We start from the raw sequence: 20,007 nt of genomic DNA on the forward strand, positions 1-20,007 counted from the left end.
TGTCCTGTATACCGTTCTCACTGGCATAGCAGCGTTGCTCCTGTGTCCATTTCCCATAATGTGACAAGGACATATTTCAGACTGAAGAGATCCAAACAGTAATCTACCACTTGAGAGAACTGTCTTTGAGAACAGAGGTTGAGGGGAGTGACAAGGACAAGTGTTCTACAAATGCCATATCTAACAGCTCCTGTGTTTCCAGTGGCACTTGAACTGAAATAGGCACGCTCAACAGGGGACAGGCTTCAAGATTTTTTTTTTTCCATACTTCAGAAAGACTATCGTGTTGAAGTTGGAGTGCTTGTTGGTGTGTTAGAGTGTGTATCAACACAGCTGCAGTGGAATTTGCTGGCCTCAAGGCCGTTGAATTGTTTGCGATGCCGCTGCCGTCTTGCTGCATAGTGAATATACTGTAAAACTGAAATGCAGAACACTAAATTACTCATACTGTTAAGGCATTCACTCACACAGTATCTAGAGTAGGTGGTGATTTTTACTGCTATAATGTAAGGTTTTATAACAACTGGCAAGAAGAGTTCAAAAATAATAATATTAATAATAATAATGTGGTTTAGCTAAATAGTTGAACCATGCCAATCATTATATTCAAGTGTTCCAGTCACTTCCCCTGTAGCATCTGCTTCCGTTTTTTCTCAGAATTGGATAACAGGACACTAAGAAAGAAAAAAGGATGTAATTGCTGAAGAGTTATTGAAGTACTATTGTTAAATAAAATGAAATAAAGGTGAAAGTCTGCCTTTTTTCTATTTAAATCCACTGTAGTAGTGTAAAGAGGTAAAATGTCAAAAAGTATATCTTTGCCCAAGTACTTATGTACCTGACTGGATAGTAGACCTTATCTAATACTTAAATATTTAAAGAAGTGGAACAGGCAGTCTCCATTGTACACAGGTCTTGTCATATATTTAGGAGACATAAACACAAGCATACACAGATAAATAATGCATGTTTATTATCATTGTAATATCACACTGGTATTTATTTGTGTTTTAGCCCTTAGAAATCCTCCACGTCACACTGAACCGTCATATGTTTAATGGTAAGTTTCTGCTTTTACTGGTGAATATTATGAGTTTCCTACTAGTGATAACAAATTTCCGAAACCTCCATAGCCAGCTCCAGGCAGTCACTTGCATCATGACAGGACCCAAACACACCACAATCCAAATCTATGTATGAGTCATCATCACTGCTGGATGCAGACTCCGCTGTGGTAATGACGTGTTTGTAGCTGGGGCAGCAGTGATTGGCGAGTCCCTTGCAGGAGTCAGGTAGCATGTGGATCATATCGTAGAACCGACAGAAGAGACAGTTCAAGACAATTCCTGCACAGTCAACTGAGAGAGACACACATGATCAGGAAAATAATGTACTCAGTAGTGTGTTTTTTCTTCTTTTAAATCAATATACATTTTTTTGTCTTCATAAAGGGCTGCAACCCCTTCACACTTTTACAATGACCTATTTGAAATAATGCGTGATAGATAGCGTTTAAATTATATCTCGGGACATAAATCATCCCTGCTCCTATAAGAGCTGGGCTTCACTTGTATCTTATAAGATTTTAAAAGCCCCCTTTCCTTCCTTTACACATGCATAATTTAAGAAATCATGCCTCGCTCCCTCACAGAGAGACAAGCAGGAAAGCTGTTTGGAGACATAATCAATTACCAGAAGTCTCTCTTGTATACTTTGCCAGGAGCACTTCCAACGTGTGTTGTGGTTACAGTGAGACAATGCTATGTGTCTTTCCAGCATGCTTTGCCAAATGGTTCCCCCATGGGTGCTATGAAGTGTGAGATCATCAAATGACACTGACCATGAGCAGACAGTTACTCACTGAAGAGTGTCATAGGAACGACCTTATGACTTGCACTGCAGAGAATTCAGAGAAGGTATACCCTCTGCAAGGCTTCACTGTTCTCCTAAGCTTTTATATAAATATGTGGAGGTTTCAATCTGATCTTAGTTCAAGTACATGTTGGAGAAGACAGGTTGTGGGTCAGTCTCATTCCTGTGAACTGATTCTTAATGTCATTTCTTCAAATTTGGACTCAGAATTCACAAAATCTGGTTATAGTTCAAAATTTGACTTGTTACACTAATGACACAAATCTAAAAAGATAAAATGATGAAGGGATATTTTATATCAAAGAGGTGAAAGAGCAACTCTGCTTTGGCAATATATAATATAGACCAGCGGTCCCCAACCTTTTTTGCGCCACAGACCGGTTTATGTTCGACAATATTTTCACGGACTGGCCTTTGAGGTGTTGTGGATAAATACAACAAAATAAAACTAGTACTGGTGCAAAAAAAGAAGATTTATTCAGAACACACGAGCAAAGACGCAGGGAAACCGTGTTAATGATAAAAGCGATTTAAAAAATAACGATCAAAACCCTGAAAACCATAAATTTCACACCCGACCCTCAACTCTTGCGGCCCGGTACCAAACGACTGACGGACCGGTACCGGTCCATGGCCCGGGGGTTGGGGATCGCTGATATAGACTTTTTTGCTTAATCAATATTGAACATCAAAACTCGGGAAGAGAAAAAGACATTGTACTTTTAATCTCATACTGAACTGGTGACACTAATCGTGGGTGCCCACTGTTGTTGCTGCTAGTTTCATTATGTCTGTGAATCGCCTACATTAGCTTATTTAGTCTACATCTATATTTCAGCCACTGTCAAGCATATGGACCCATACAATACAATACAGCTTTACAACAAACAACCTCGTGTCAACCTAAATGACAACAACTCTCGTGAATGGATAAGATGCAACATATGAGCAAACTACATGTATTTCATCATCATATCCTTTTAATATGGTAGGAAGTAGAAATGAGTCCAAGTTATATCTCTGTATGTAGTGCTACAGCTTTGTAACTGTGGTCAGTTGCTGTCAGCATGCAACTGAATGGGGTCAAGCTGGTATCTATAATCAATAATATGGTGATTAACTGTGATAACTTTGTAATTTTTAACTCAGCAAAGACCACAAATCACAAAATTAAACAGAAATTCATGGGCACTACTTTCAGAGTCCAGCCATAACCTCATAGATTTGAGGCTAAAGTTCATAATTGCTCCACACATAGCAATGTAGTTGCAGCAGGATGGCAGTTTAATTACAAAATGATAAAGGCGCTCGGCAGGCTTTTATAGAGGAATGTAACCTGAGTACAGTTTAGATGTGTTGCAGATGAGCTGTGCTCATTGGCTAATTCACACTTATTTGCAACATGTTGGCAATCTGTCTGTGTTTATAAATTCTTGCAATGCTTCCATTTCTTTCTCTGGGTCTTGGAGTTTGCGCTGCATCTGTGCTGCCTCCTGTTGTTCCTTCTCTTTAAGCATTTGCGTATTTCTTCGGAGTGCTTCATCAAACATTACACGCAAACAATTATTTTTCTGTGACACTTGAAGCTTGCACACGATCTCTTGATGTGCACGGTCTTTGTCGGCCTGACGGAAAGTGATTGCAATCATCCGAGACAGACTGCAATTGAATGGAGACAAGTTGCCTCTCGCCAGGTGACATGTGCAATTGCCCTGAGATTGAAAGTGATCATCCAGAGGTTGAAGGTGTTGAACGTTCATCCTCTGGGCGACCAGTTGGTCATCTCGACTGCTTGTAATCACTTGTGAGACGTTTACTCTAGTGTGTCTGCGTCTACAAGACAAGAGCCACATCTTTTCTCATTGTCAATAAATAAAAAGACATACTTCTATTTCCTTGCATATTAAACCATATTTAAGACAGTGGTTATTGTTACAACATTACAGTTTTATTTAATTTTTTTAGTTTAAAAGAATTGCATCAGAACATAAACAGTCTGTGTTGTAATCAGTTATGCATCTGGATCTGAAGTAGTGATACTTGTGGCCTTTTTTGCATTAATATTTCTCTTTTTTGCTGCAGTTTGAGTTTCTAAATTATTCAGACATTTTCATAATTGATTGTATTAACTATATTTAAGCATTCTCACAGCATAGTAAGACATAAAGCTTGCAATTTGTCATTTTCATAATTATCCTGCATATTAATCATTTATTTCAACAGCAGAAAAGCTGTATTTGGATAAAAAGTTAATTTCAAAACAATTTTAATGACGTCTCGAGAAAAGAAGTGGCACTGAAGACAGACTTAAACAGTAGAGTGAAGTACTGGTGTCATTTACCTCCTGTGTTGCTTTGCTGCGAGGAGGAAAGAGAGTCTATGCTGTACGTTTCTGCAGAGGAGGATCTCCTTAGGTACATTTTCAAAGAGAAAAGAGGGGCAGCGGAGGCGTCACGCTCTCTAGGCAGCTTAGCCTTGGTGTCTCTGCTTGTCTCCCCAGGCTCCATTTCTGTAGAGGTATCAAGTCTCCAGCTGCTGACTTGAACCTCACTTTCGATTCTTTCTGTCGAATAGATGAAATGTTAAACAAATGAATCCTACAGTAAAGAATCAACAAACAACATCTACTGTAGTCTTTGAAATAAGTACTGGAGTACTGGAGATGTCCCAAAATCAAGTATATGTGCAAGAGTACAGAGAGCAGAGGTAACTGGTTCCACTGGTTTGCAGGTAATCTTGTGTAAAGCTGCTCATAGTACTTTAGGGTGGTGAACAGTAGGGGCATCACTCTAATGTCCATCCATCGATCCATTGTCAACCGCTCATCCTTTTCAGGGTTGTGGGGGGGGGCTGTCGCCCAGCTGTCGCCCAGCTGTCGCAGGGCTAACATATAGACACAGACAACCATTTGCACTCACATTCACACCTATGGACAATTTAGAGTTTCCAATTAACCTATCCCCACAAACTGCATGTTATTGGACTGTGGGAGGAAGCCGGAGTACCCGGAGGGAACCCACGCAAACACGGGGAGAACATGCAAACTGCACACAGAAAGACCCCGGCCTGATGGTGGAATTGAACTCGGGATCTTCTTGCTAACCACCGTGCTGCCTGAAGTCCATACACTAATCGTGAATGGTGATACAGGAAACTTTTAGCGTAGGTTAGCTTTAGCAGGGTTAGCTCATTTGCCCCATCCTTTCCCTACACACACAAACTTTAAAACAAAGCACCTAAATCCTTGTAAAACCTACAACTTCTCACTATCACATTTATTTTTCCTTTTTGTAGAGATTTTGGCCTATCAGTTTGGCCTTCAGAACTAGCAGGCTATTTCCACAATATTTTCTTTTTCTGTGTAGAGCTAGCTAAAAATTAGCATACAGATGTAAGACTAGAATGAGAATTAAAAAAATGGGGAGATGTTCTTCTGGACCTTTGTAGTTATGGTCACAGAATAGCCAAGAGTGAACAGACGTGGAGCTGGAGCCATAAAAATGTAATGCTGCAGAAGTAAGTGGCAAGTTTTACTACTTTTTCAAGGGGATCAAGAAGTTAAGCTAAGAGATATAGTTTATATGGTCTAGTGTTAGGGATGTCACAGTATTTTGCCGCATTTTAAACATCAAACAAGGAGCAGAAAATTCTAAAAGAGCAGCCACCTTAAACCAAAACAGTCAGATGCTTAGTATATATGCATGTAGGCTTCTGTTTTTGATTTCATTAATGCTCTTAAGTCTGCTGTAGTTATAATTTGGACATAGGTGTCATAATGAGTATGTATCGAACAATACAACATTTTTTATTTATTTTATCAACTTTTCTTCTGACGATGCTGTCTGTGTTGAGCGCTCAGTGAATCGGGCGTTCGACTACTCCGCCTAGGCTGCACTGTCGAATGCAGATCCACTGAGCGCAGCGCAAGCTAGCAAGACAGAAGCTAAGCTCGTTGCAATATGACAACCGCCTCAACACTAGACGAAATTGAACCTCCCCCATCCTCATTCAGATCTGACGTTTGGAACTATCTTGGTTTTCATGTGAAGCATGACCCTGATGGTAAGTGCGTCATGGACTAAAGTAAAACAGTATGTCAGATGTGCCACGCAATGCTCAACTGGTGGGAACTAGTGCGTTAGCGCAGTTAGCTTGTTAACGTGTTGACGCTGTCCAGCCCCACGCATGGGGCGATCCATGGTAACTTGTTAACGGAGATTTGCTGCGTTATGGCGTTAATGTCATTTTAACGAGATTAACGCTGACAGCACTAGTGGGAACACAACGAATATCACTGTACATTTACTCCGACATCATCCTAGTGCAAAGACAAGTGGAAGCAGACAAAAACAACAAGCAAGCATGCTACAAACTTTACCAGAGTCATTTAGACAGCCGTTAGCACATGATTCTCCGGGGCGATCGTGGCTCAAGAGTTGGGCGTTCGCCTTGTAATCGGAAGGTTGCCGGTTCGAGCCCCGGCTTGAACAGTCTCGGTCGTTGTGTCCATGGGCAAGACACTTCACCCCTTGCCTACTGGTGGTGGTCAGAGGGCCCGGTGGCGCCAGTGTCAGTGCGCCCCAGGGTGGCTGTGGCTACAATGTAGCTTGCCATCACCAGTGTGTGAATGTGTGTGTGAATGGGGGGATGACTGGATATGTAAAGCGCTTTGGGGTTCTTAGGGACTAGTAAAGAGCTATATAAATACAGGCCATTTACCATTTATGGGGACCTGATATGTTTAATATGCTGCTGAGAATATAGCCCAGAAGAAGCGGATAGTATAGCTTTTATTTTGGAAAGAGCCATTTCTCTGTAATAAACTCTCTTTTCCAAAGATGAGTGATTTCTCGAACAGATAGATTTTTTATTTTTTTTATTTTGTTGTTTCAGCAACATTACATTTAAAAACCGTACTTTTGAGTTAAAATATACATTTATAATTTTAATAAATGACAAATTAAAGAGGCTTGAACATTTTTTTGTATCGAAAAAATATCGAACTGTGACACCAAAGTATCGAACCGAACCGTGAATTTTGTGCATCGTTGCACCCCTAATAAATAAATAAATATATATATATATATATGCCATCAGTCACAGAAAATCTGCATCCTGATAAGCACAAGTAAAGACATTACTGATGTTGTGTAAACTGTGTATTTTTGGAAATCCAGTAATTGGGAGATTTGTAAATGATTTCAGTACATTTCAATAATAGAAAGTTACCACGCATCTTTGTGGATCAACTCTTGCATTGAACTCTCAGCAAGATAGTAAATAAGTGATAAACATAACTGGAAATGAAAAACGAAACGCTGCTGGCCATATCCCATTCTGACAGCTGACACAATGAAAAGATAAAAACATATCTAGCCTGTGCTGGTAGTTCCCAGAAAAGTGTGGAATTTCTGGAATGAAGGGGTTGTTATTGTTAATACGTTAATTAATACAGATAATAATGAATTACTCTGCTGGCAGCAGACTGTTTACTTTTTCACCACCTATTCCGAATGAAATATTCACCACTCCTTTCTGTGTTTTACTTAAGATTTAATGCCCGATGATTTATTAATTTTTGAGAGTGAATAAAATGTATTTGTTTTCCCTAAATTCTTGAAGAAGAGATAAAAATGGACATTGCTCAGGGCCGCATTGTCCATTTTTAAGATTTTATTAGTTTAAAAAACAACTGCTCCCATCAAATAACAGAGTTAAACATGGTGTCTCGTGTTATCACCTTTTGTCAGCATGCGAGACTCTTTTATGTCTCATTAGAATTGTTTGTGTTTTTACATGTCATGTCTCCGTGATTGAATGAGAAGTGAAGAAGGCAAGGATTGCTATTTGAAGTACAAGTTAAAATAAACTTGTTTGAGCTGAGAATGAGCATGATGCTCTCGGGTTATCAAATGAATTAAGTAAGAAGTGCAGCTGGTCTATGCCCATGACCATTAACTGATAGAGAAATAAGGCCTGGGGGCATACTATGCATTTTTCAGGTTTTGTTCCAGTGTTTCACTGAGCCGCGCTCACTCATTAGACACCACAGTTGCTCCGAGCGGTGGGTCTGAAGATAATTTTACTTCATGTTTAAAATCTAAATGCAAACTGGAAGTATACAACAAAAAATCACCTACAGACTATAAAGAATGCATGTAAGCAAGCAACTAACAAAGAACAGTAGATGATTTGAAAACAGGGGGTTTGTTGGGGAAATCATTCTCAAACTGTAGGGCTGTTCACAGTCACTAAAGTCAAATAACTGCACAAGGCAAGCAAAGTGATGGAACAGTAAGGATGGCACTGGCTATCTCAGATCATCACAAGAGAGATTTCTAAGAGACGTGACAACTCCAAAGTGACACTGAGCTGTTTTTCTACAAACCTAATCTACAACTCACCTCCTTTAACCCATGTGGAGCTCTCCTCACCACCGTTTACACTCCCTTTGCGTTTTGCATCAGCTCTCAGCGTTGTTTCATCTGCCATCTGGTCCATTGCATCACAGATAAAAAATGCATTTAGTATGACAAACCTGATTATCTCAAGCCAAAAATATGTGGCTGCACACAACGGAGGCTAACGTGGCTTAATGTCTAACACAGTGTTACCGCAACTCACCGTCTTCGTGCGCTGGTCCGCTCTTGGGATTGGGTCGTCACGCAGCCAGCTGCAACATAGTCTTCTTGTCCAGGATGCGGAGGCAGCTGTTTACATCGGCAAAGCGTAGCGCACCCAAGACAGATCATCCCTTTTGCAATGCACAGCGTCCATTTGGCCTGCTGCCTGCTGTGCTGTAAGGCTCTCCAATATTCCAGTGACGCTGGCAAAAAAACCCACTGGAGATCTGCTCCTATCAAAACATCACTGGTACAAAGTCAGCAACATTTTATTAGTTTGAGTTATTTCCCTCTACAAAGTGATAATGAAGCAAAATGCAAGTGCAGAGGATCACATAATCAAAGGAAATATCACATTAAAACTATAATTCCCCATTCAAATGCATTATTAAGCAATCAGGACACACAATAAAGAGATTTTATAATGTTATAGTAATAATGTGAGAGAAAAAAAAACCCCAGCTACATTAGAACAGAATGGCAAGACAGGCTAACTCAGTCCCTCCTTCGAAGCTGGGCACATATGCATGAGGCAGCGAGTTCTGTTTTGTTTGTTGTTGGGGCAAAACATGTGGTAAAGCATGGATAAGAAGCTGCATTCAAATTTCTCCGAATACAAGCCAACCAATTTAGTCTAATTAGGCTCAACACTAGAGTTGCATTTTAATAGACGCCCCGCTGTGTTTGCATATGTTTAGAGAACAAGAGTCATGCTAATTGAAAAATTAAGATGTGAGAGTATTTGTCTACCGAGCTCCCACTATGCTGCACTCAGTGCAAATATAACTCCTGAAGAGTTTTCTAGTGCCTTCTTTCTTCTTCCACCTCTCGTTTGCTTTGTGCTGTGACGATGATACGATGTGACAGACAAAAGACTAATCGAGATTGTGCTCTTGTGCTCTTCAAAAAGCACACAGTGACAGTGTGACAACACCATACTTCCACTCTTTGGGCTTGTTGTTTCTCGGTGACGCGGCAGGTTTTGTTTCGCTGGTCAACGTCAATCATGCAGTCAGAGAGGTTCCAGGGGTTACGTGGTTAATTTGACTCCCATTGAAATGTGCTCTCTGTGAAATGAGCTGCTCTGCCCTGCATCTGCAGAGAAGCCACTGTAGCTGACACCCCACCCTATTAGAGCCTTCCCCAATGCTGAGCCCAGTGACAGTGTGCGATCAGGTTCAGGTACAAATTTGTTATGTCCAAGTGACATCTTTCTGACCTCATTTGCTGCACTTAAAGTCTACTCCATTATTTACAGTTGCTAAAGTTTGTAGAACCAATACTCACCCACACCTTCTTGACGTAGATTCATTGTTACTGTGTTTATACTCATAAGCCATGGCATTAAAGCATTGTTATAGTTCCCTTTCGTGCCACCAAACTGCTCTGGGACATCTTTAGTTGTTTCAGGTATTGGGATGCTGCCTTGGATCCTATGTGTGCTGTGGGATGTTTGGTGAGATCACCTGTTCCTCCACACCCCCCTGATGCCTGAAAGGACTGGAATAAGGGGGGTGTGGCAGACGTCAATTGGGTGGATTCGTTGTTATGCCACTGAGTTTTTGCCAGTTTGGTGCTTGGTTTGGAGCAATAGTAGCAGAGGTAACTGGTTAGGTAACTTGGCAGCACTTGAAAGTAACCTCCACATACAATATTTGCTACCATAGGTGCCTCATAGTGTAATAACAGAACATTGCAAGCTCATAAATTACCACTTTACCAGTGGCTGACTGGTGTATATGCTGTTTGTGGTTTACCAGTGGTTGAGTTGTTAAGTGGTAAACAGGGAAATTATGCTATAAATAAGACTTTTCTTAAGGAGACAGTTAGGGGAAAAAGTACCCTCAAATGGTAACAAAGTCTTCATTACAAGCGCTGATGCTTTGGGGGAATTTTAGGTGTTTATTCAGAGTAGAGTAGACAGGAAATTGGAGAGAGAGGGGTTTTGGCAGAGATGAACCCAGGCCGCTGTGGTAAGGAACATGAGCTCTGGTACATGAGTCAGGTAACCAACAATTCCTTCTTATTAACTTCCTTTTAGTCACTGGGTAGTTGGGACAAATCAACACAACTTAAAACAAACAGATTGATTTAGGTTAGAGTAGATGAACCTTAAAATTGACCCAGTCAAAACAAAAATATCTATCACGTTAATGCTTAAGAACTAGCCAGTATGCCATTAGTGTCTAATTACAGCCTAACAGCTAGCGTCACAGTGGTTCTGAGAGCTGGAATGAATTGTTGCAACTTTAATAAACAAACTGTGGTTATTGTACTCAGCCCTAAAAACCTTGGAAACACAGTGTCTAACCAGTCACTCTGAATGGCTTTACCTCGGCCTCCAGTAACACTTTGAGAAATCTAAAACTAGAAACAACCTGTCTCAGAGTGATACTGAAAACTAGTCCATGCATTTATTAATTACTATTGAAATTCGTTATTAGTGGTTTATCCTAAAAATACCCTCAAAAGTCTTCAGTTGATTTAAAATACTGCAGGGACTAAAAAGAGAACACGTATTTCCCCCATATTGGCTTCTCTTGATTGGCTCTCTGTTAAATCCAGAACCAAATTTTAAAAATCCTTCTCACATACAAGGCTTTGAATGATCAGGCCCTATCTTATCTTCAAGACCTTATAGTACTGCATCACCCCATTAAACTACTTTGTCCTCAGACTGCAGGTTTACTTGTGGTTCCCAGGATATTTAAAAGTAGGATGGGAGCCAGAGCCTTCAGCTTTCAGCTCCCAGTTTTGGGAGACAGACGCCCTTTCTACTTTTAAGATTATGTTTAAAATACATTTTAAGCCTAATCTATACACACAACTTTTAATCATTGTCATTATTAAACCTTGGCTCTTTTTCACAGTGTATCTTTTGTCCGGTCTTCCTATCCTCACCCCCAACCGGTCACGGCAGATGGCTTCCCCCTCCGTGAGCCTGGTTCTGTTAAAACGGAAGTTTTCTCCCCACTGTTGCCAGGTGGTTGCTCGTAGAGTTTGTCTGATTGTTGGGGTTTTCTCTGTTAAAGCGCCTTTATAATAGGCGACTGTTGATGTGAGTTAGTGCTTTATAAATAAAACTGAATTCAAATGTTATTGAAAAATGTGTAAATGCAGTTTTTGTTAGAAAATCTTTCTTTTTTCTAATGATATTGATCTCTTGATTTCCAATATGTCATAAGTACCTGATCACTGGTTGGTGGTACCTTACTGCAGTGTGATTCAGCCACATGGGAAGCATTTTTGCTCTAATTCCATCTCACCCAGATCACCTTGTAAGGGCAGTGCAACATTTCCTCCGTGCTTGTGTGTGGCTCCGCCAGGTGTTTCATGGAATTGTATCAAGACTTGATTTTTTTGTCCTCTCTCTCTTTATTCCGGTTTTAGTTAAATGTCTTTATTTTGTTGAACATGCTGCCAGTGCAGAGGTCCCCTTTGCCCCTTAATGAGTCCCATGGAGAGTAAGTGTCATAGTTGGCTCTGGTGATGAGAGCAGACTCCCATGTCACCTTGAGGCTTGGCTAACACAAAGGAAAGAAGACACTTGATGTCATATTCCCTCTCTCCATTTTAAAGTGGGTAATCCTGGTGTGCTGGGATTACTCTTATGGGCAGATGTCACTGTCCTCCCAGAGATAAAAGGTGCAAATATAAGCGATGACAGATGAAAAAACAAACAGTTGGGGTGCTTGGTTTATGCTGTGTGACGAGACAATGGGTGTTTTTGTTTGAATGCATATCAGATAATAATATAAGGATATTATTATATTATTAATATATAGATATTGATATATTTTTTAAGAAAAAACTGACTGAGGTGTGTTAATGTTGCACATATTTAACATGCTGTAATATATTATTACCTATTAGCCAAAGATGCTGTAAAAATAGCTTGTTTATAGATGACCACCTGTCTAAATTTGCTCGTGGATTGTCACCTTTTTTTACCTAAAATATTCAGTTTGTTCTGAACCACTTAAAGAGATGTACCTTAAAGCAGATCTCACCTTGTGTTCTCCCGGGAGTGTTTTCTCCTCAGCCCATTAAGAGCACAATAATTCATTTTCGAGATCGTTTTGCTCTAATTGAACACGTCTGTTATATTCAATTCTTTCAACATCTTTAAGGACACCTGCCTACCTTTATGACAGTCGAGAGTGAGGGGGGAGGAACTCCTGCTGCTCGTCACAGAGGGAAGAAATCAGTTTCCAAATTAAGATTTCAGATAAATGACCTTACAAAGTAAAGGAAATCAAAGAAATATGGGAACGGGGTAAATTGGATTCCTTGGCGTCTAACAGTATATGACTTAAACCAACTGGGGATTCTCACCACAGTGGAGGAATTGAGCATTTCCTAAGGCAACGGAACCACCTGGGACCTCCTGATGATCCATGGGGTGTTCGTAAAAAGCCTGGAAGTTATTCAACCCACTAAAAGGCTAAATAGATTTTTTTTCTATTAACATTTAGGCCGTATTGCTCTGATTTCAGGGCTTCTATACTGGTTTCAGGCAATCTATTTCATTTTACTCAGGCAATATTCTGTATTTAATTTGCATAGCTTTGGTTTGATCACAATGGATACCAACAAGGATGCTAACAAAGGTAAACAGACTGCTTTTATTCATATCAGACACGTTTATCACAATAATATAAATAACAATAATAATATGAGAATATAAATGTCTTTAGCACTAAAAAATAAAAATCCACCATTTTTCAGATTTACTGAATTTCACCTATCATCTGTATCTATGTGATACATGGAAACATTCATCGCAGGTGCTTCCTTTTGTTCGTGAATGTGGGGGTTTTTTTGGGTAGAAGGAAAATAGGGTTGCACTTTATGGTGCACTAATAAGACTATATTGAGATTACATAAAATTAGATCTAACATGTTCTTTATATGCCAGGAAACAACTGGATACTTAAACCTAAATTAAACTACTTATGGTACCATTACATAAAATGTCCTGCCCTGTTCCAAAAAGAAATAAAAGCAACTACCAAACTAAAGAGAAAAATACAATAAGGGCAGCTTTATGTAATGAACCTGGAGGTAAATGACTTTGATGACACTGTATTGCTATTTAACGCCATCCAAAATCAGGGAAATCCACTTATGCCGGCAAGTTTTTGGATCACGAGCTGCCCACTGTGCTACAAATTTCAATTTCAGGCATGACGCTACGCTTTGAGACTTCTTCGAATTATTCATCGTTAGTGTGTTTGCTTGTAAGGCTGTGCGTCTGTTCATAAATGTTAGCCAACTCTTCACCCAGTGATGCAGGTCTTTGTTGTAGTGGTACCAAAGGTTCCTAAGTTAGCCTCACAAGTACAACCCGTCTCGCTCGGTTACGAAGGTAATAACGAAACAGAAAATAATCACATTCATTCTGGCATAAATGATGATTAACCTGAGCTTTAAGTACACGCTGACACTGAACAAATAAAATGAACACTCTTTGCTGCTTCACACATGCGTCATGAGAAATACCCATTATTACGGACCAATTTGCTCCCCCAGATAATCAATGTTGGCACCGACTCAAGCCCCGCTCCACAGGCTAAATGCTTGAATTGATCATTGACGCTTTCTCACCAATAAGCCGTTTAAAATGAATAATTGGGTGGGGCTAAGAGAAGCCCGGGTCCTTGCTATTGCTATTAGTGTAATGATGATATGACATCAGACGTTTTCTGTAAAGCATTGTCTTGTTGTTATTGGGCAAGACAGATTATGATTGGGTTTAGTCAGTGCACGTTATGAGATGCTCCTTAAGTAGCATTCATAAAGCAAAGCTCCTCGCTGTGTCAGAGTGATAATAAGGGGAGTGATTCATATATACTTTAGGAGTCAAGGGGTGCACTGCGTTAGACCTGTATTTTCTTTTATTTGTCCTTGCTGTTTTGGCTCATGGATCTCGTGCTTGCTTTGTCCCGCCATACATCAGAAAGAGAGAGCTCCGTCTGGCAAGTCATTGATATGCCGGCTCTGTTTTTACGCATTGTCATTTTATCTTTCTCATTACTGTCAGTACTACAGACTCAGATGCATCTCATTACAAGGGAATTGGGACAAACATAAAATCAAGGCCTCCCCTCCTTTGACTTGGATATCTTTCAAACGCTCGAAGTAGATAACCGCCATGTTAGGTCCGCAACAGCTGTTAATGTTTTGTGATAATGCAGCTTTATTCCCACTGATATCTTGGTGTTTCTTTTGATGGCGTGTTAAAATGGAGAATTAATGTGAGTTCAAATGGGGCTGTTTTATCTGCGCCGTGCCTCCAGAATCCTGAAAGTGCACCTGTTCGGGCCAAACTCTTGCATGGCTTACACATGGCTACAATGTAATGAGAATGCACACGGACACCCACTGACACACACACGTGTTCTGGAACGCTCTAGCATGCACACATACAGCCTTTTATGTTGAATTGGCTCCAACTTGTGATGTCTTTTTATTTTTAGCCGGTCCTCCTTTTTCCCTGCCGGAGCCCCATGAAGTCTTTTCCATCTACAACTTAGTTCCTCAGCCAAATATTGACTTTAGTATCTGATTATTAAGCAATTTCCACAAAACTTCAAATTACTATCTGAACAATTATTTTAAAGACGTTACAAGACCCAGTAGACCCCCAAGGTCCTGAAACTGATTATGCAAAAAGATAATTGCTATGAAGATTTAAAAAGAATGAAATTGGTTTGACAAACCTATAAGTTGTTAACTACTGCTCAGCGCAAAAGAATACATTTGCTGACAAGGCCACAAAGAGCCGAAGCAGAGAGGAGGCTTTCCCCGTGTGCTCAGGTGGGCGGGAGGTATCGCTCCCTTTATTATCACAGCTAATGGCATTCCAGATCTGTCCTCAATTATACCGGATGAGATGAACTATTAATTAATAATTCTTCTGATAGATAAATTGTGCCATGTTCAGCAGATGTGCACTTCTGTGAGATGAGAGGAGGCACAGATGGAGCCTATTGACCAACAGCGGCCCCCTTTTTTGGGTCTGCCTTTATAGAGGTGCGAGCTTTATCTCAGCTTGACGTGTTGTTATGTTCCCCGTCCCCCCGTTCTGCTTTAACTGCCCACGTACCATCAGCAGCCGTCCGTGTTGCCCTGATTTACTGTGCGCAAAGCCAATGTTGCATAATTTGTGTTTCAAGAAAAGATATCAATCCTTCTTCACTTTGTGGAAAATGGTTATTTTTTCCCCCCCTCCTCCCAGGTTAAACGTACACCGCCTGAAAAATGACACATCCTCAAAGTACTGTTGAGCAAAAGGTGAGTTGTATAATTTTCCCATAAGCTGGGAGCCTTTAAGTGTAGAAAGGAGAAATTATATGGCTGTGAATGGCTTCCTTAATAGTGATATCACTTCCTAGAACAAAAGAAGGTGGCTGCAGCGATGAGCTGGGGGGGAGTGCCGGATGCCGGCTCGATTGGCCATTTCCGTGGCTTCCATTAAGGTCAAGCACTGCGCCGCCGTGCGTGAGTGACAACACGGCCAAGACGGATGGAGCACTCTCCCACAAACCTCGTTAAGACTGAAATCACCGAAAAAATAATAGTTATTAAATTAATTGCAGTCATAATCTCGTAAAATATGTGTCAAAAAAATTATATGCGGTTCGATTAACACATAACATGGGTGTCAAATTTGTAATAAAACCCTGATCAATAAAACAATAACCATGTTGTTAAAAGCAGCCATTGAAAGGTGTTGCTGGCAGCAGGCTCCAGGGGTGAGCAACCCTTTTAATATAAACGGATTTCATCTTTCCACAGTGTCACCTAAATCACCTCAATGTTTGTGTATACAATTAAAATAAGATAATAAATTGCAGCAATGGATGGATTACCAACGCTCCCTCCGACCCCTATAGATCAGCCTTTGTCATTGGCCGAGAAAATGCATGTCTAACAATCTGTTGATTACAATGTGGTGTGTGCAGAGGCCCCTGTCGAGGGAGGGCGATGACTGTTGCAGGATACATTATTTTAACATATTGTTATGTTTAAATCGATAAGTTCTAAACGAGCGCTAACGACTGCTATTAATTAAACTTCCAGAATCTTTTATTATAAAAGTTAACACTTGTGCGCTTGATTTAATGAATGGTTTATTATTTCATTTTGTTGGCCCTCACCGTCATACCCCGACGACTGGTCTTTTATCTTGAGACGAAACGAGGCAAAGCTCGGTTTATTTGTGGTGCAGAAGAGAAGATAATGCATGATGTGGAGGGCGTTTGTTTTAAAGCCTCGGGGTAGTGACTATTTCTTGATATAGTTTGCCCGACTGTACCCCCCCCCCCCCCCACACACACACACACACAGATACACACACACAAAAACACACACCTTCTGTCTGCATATTTGGCCCTTGAGATATTTTTTATTTTTTATCAGTGTGTTTATATGAAATCATTTGAGTGGGGATGTCAATTTAGAAATGAAATTGACTGTGCAAGAGAAGCGTTCAGATTGGAAATTAATGGTATAGCAATTAAAAACTTGGGAGTTACAGTATTTGGTAACAATTATGATAATGACTCTAGCTGGAGGTGTGAATTTCACAAGGGAAGGGTGGGGGTTGTTAACACGAGCGTCATGCAGGAAAGCTAGCAGTGGCAGCCTCGTACACTTTGCGTTCGACCACTTTCTTCTAATAGAGCAATGCCACTGAGAAAATATCTTAGCTTCTCCTCGGTAGGATGTGTTTTATTCCATTACCGAGCGCAGATAATCTGCCTTTTGTGATATTGCTGCAGGAAGCTCTTTGCTCTCAAGCTGCCACTGACGGAACGTGTCCTACATTGTGCTGCAGTAATAGAGTGGTTTATCAGCTCATGTTGAGAGTAGCTATAGGCTAAGTATGGTTGAGAGTCACAATTACCAACAGACACAACACGCTGTTTGTCTGCTCATGATTAATGTGCTGGATCAATGTGGGACGTTGCAAAGAAGCAGGGTGATGGAAGATTCCTGTGAGATTTTTTTTCTTCTCCTCCTTTTCCCTGTTTTCCCTTTTTTTTTCTCCCCCCTACACAGACACACACACACTGCTATCAACCAAATTGGATGATCAGTGGGGGAATTCTCCCACTCTCTGGTGTTTTCGCTGTGGTTTGTAGATTTTGCCTTCAGGTTTGAAATTCACTCAGTTAGCTGTCCTTTATCCAGAGGTTTTTTTTCTTCTTCTTTTTTCAATTGAGCATTAAGTCTGGGTCCAGATGGGGGGAAGCAGATGCCCTTTTTAGCCAGGAAATAGTGTTTACTCTACTTGTAGTCCCATGTCAGCTAGGAAAACCATAAATATCTGTCTAAAGAAGTCACTGTGGTTGTTCAGCAGGAAGATAATTTACCTTGAAGATCTATAAAGTTGTATTTTGGGAAGTATAGTTGCCGTTTCTTCTTGAGAGTCAGGTGAGAAGACTGAGTCCAGTCATGCAGGTTAGCTTAGCTTAGCATAAGGAAACAGCTAGCCTTGCTCGATTTTCGTCCACAAATTTGATGGTTTGTGCAGCCCGGGTTCGTTCGCCCAGGCAGCCAAAGTATAGAGTGTTTGAACCATGGCTACAAGCTGGCCACAAACGTGGACTGTAGACACGCTAATTTATTATTAATAAGGTCCCATTTTGAACCCTCAAACTGAGCATTAGAGCAGTTGCCATCTTAGTGTTTTAAAGCCAAACGTGAGTGATGTATATCAGCGGTCCCCAAACCCCGGGCCACGGACTGGTTCGTTGAGGCTCGAGTGTGAAATTTATGGTTTTCTGGGTTTTTATCGTTAGTTTTTCAATTTATCGTTAACTCAGTTTCCCTGGGTCTTTACCCGTGTGTTATGAATAAATCTTCTTTTTTAGGTACCGGTACTGGTTTTATTTTGTTCTATTTATCCGCGACACCTCAAAGGCCTTTCCGTGAAAATATTGTCAGACATAAACCGGTCCGTGGCGCAAAAAAGGCTGGAGACCGCAGTGTATATGACTGAGAAACCAACAAACACCGCCTGCCTTTACAGTAGTTATTTGCATACCAATGCGTATAATATGAATGTCATCGATGACATGCATGAATGCCATTTAATAAGGCTTCAAATTAGTGGTTGAAACCTTAAACAGGGATCGAAAGGTCTAATATTAAGATAGCAGAGGGATTTCAAACCAAACAGACTTCTTGTTGGAACCCGAAGAGCCGCCCTCTGCTGGCTGTTGGATATAACGCAGATTTAAAGCAGTTTGCATGGGCTTTGCTTTTTAGATAAATTAATTGTTCCATTTATATAAATTTATTTGTCAGAGAGAGCCACAGTCCAGGCTCTAAATGGACTATAATATTTGGCCCAGCACAGAAAACATTACTTGTTAATTAGTGAACTTAGAGGAAGTGCTGGTATATACACATTTTGTTAGGTTTGGAGCGAAGCAGGTTAGCGGTTTCCCCTCGTTTCCAGTCTTTATGAGAAGCTGAGCTCACTAGAACGTTGAATTATTTCTTTGATGACCACCACCTTTCGTTATGAAACTCTAATGTCATTCCACTGGGCATTCTGACTGTAGCTAAATTGCTTTGCCAGACTCAGAGCGGGCCATTAAATTGACTAGTACACTCATCTCAGATTTCAATAGCTTTCAAACAAAAGCCGATCGCTCAACGTGTACGTCTCCCACTGAAAACGCCAAAATGTGGTTTAAGTGCAAAGGCCAGTATTGCATACCAGAGGTTACTTTGCAAGATTTTATGGATAGGCCTGCCACACAGTATTTAGATCCCAGCCCTTTCATGGTTCAAACAAATTATAATGTAATATGCTTTTTGGACAGGGTCCAGCAAATGTATTTAAACGACATAGTATCCAGCCGTGTTCTTTGTTTTTTACAAGGATGCAGAACGTTGAGCCCCGAAGCCAGAGCTGAGAAAGAGAATTACCCATGAACTCCGGAGCAGATTCAGTGGTCAGTAATTGAATGAGTGAATCCCATTGTCCAATTACCCGCATTATCTGTGGATACTCCTCTCATTAAAAGGCTAGGGAGGAAGGAGAATAATTAAAAAGATTTGCAGCATGGGCTTTTAATGATGACGCTGCTTTTGCCTGATATACTCTCCAGGACCAGTGAGATCATGTGGGATTGAAGGCAGAGGAGTAGCCCCCTCCTCCGGGCCCTCCACCCTCGCTTCATCCCTCCCCTCCCTGTAGTGCCAGCTGGCTCCACTCTGACAGTGAGTGGGCTTCAGCCACAGCTCTGCAGGGGCAAACTCACACTGTGGCCCTGAGAACTCAGTCTGAAGCCACGCAGGCTTAGTGTCTCCCTCTAAATGTAAATACATGCTGAATATTAAAAAACAAAACAAAAAGCAACGAGGTACATTAAAAAAGTCAGTGTGCCAAAGTGCATTGTAAACACTTGTAGTAGAGTGCTAAATTGCTGGTGGTGGTGCTGGCAGGTTTGACACATACCTGTGGTAGGAATGCCTTCGTCAGGTAGAAATT

At 40.7% G+C, this 20,007-nt stretch overlaps 1 protein-coding gene across 1 annotated transcript; it reads right to left on the reverse strand.

Annotated features, from left to right (window-relative positions):
* Positions 1-950: 950 nt before the first annotated feature.
* Positions 951-8,649, reverse strand: mdfic2 (MyoD family inhibitor domain containing 2). Its single transcript, XM_026168890.2, has 4 exons — positions 8,497-8,649; positions 8,277-8,364; positions 4,214-4,435; positions 951-1,358 (listed from the first exon to the last, which is right to left on the reverse strand). Exons 2-4 carry the CDS (start codon positions 8,362-8,364, stop codon positions 1,102-1,104), a joined length of 567 nt encoding a protein of 188 aa, XP_026024675.1. The 5' UTR covers positions 8,497-8,649; the 3' UTR covers positions 951-1,101.
* Positions 8,650-20,007: the final 11,358 nt, after the last annotated feature.

This window comes from Astatotilapia calliptera, chromosome 5 (genome assembly GCF_964374335.1).
Source record: "Astatotilapia calliptera chromosome 5, fAstCal68.1, whole genome shotgun sequence".
Taxonomy (NCBI): Eukaryota; Metazoa; Chordata; class Actinopteri; order Cichliformes; family Cichlidae; genus Astatotilapia; species Astatotilapia calliptera.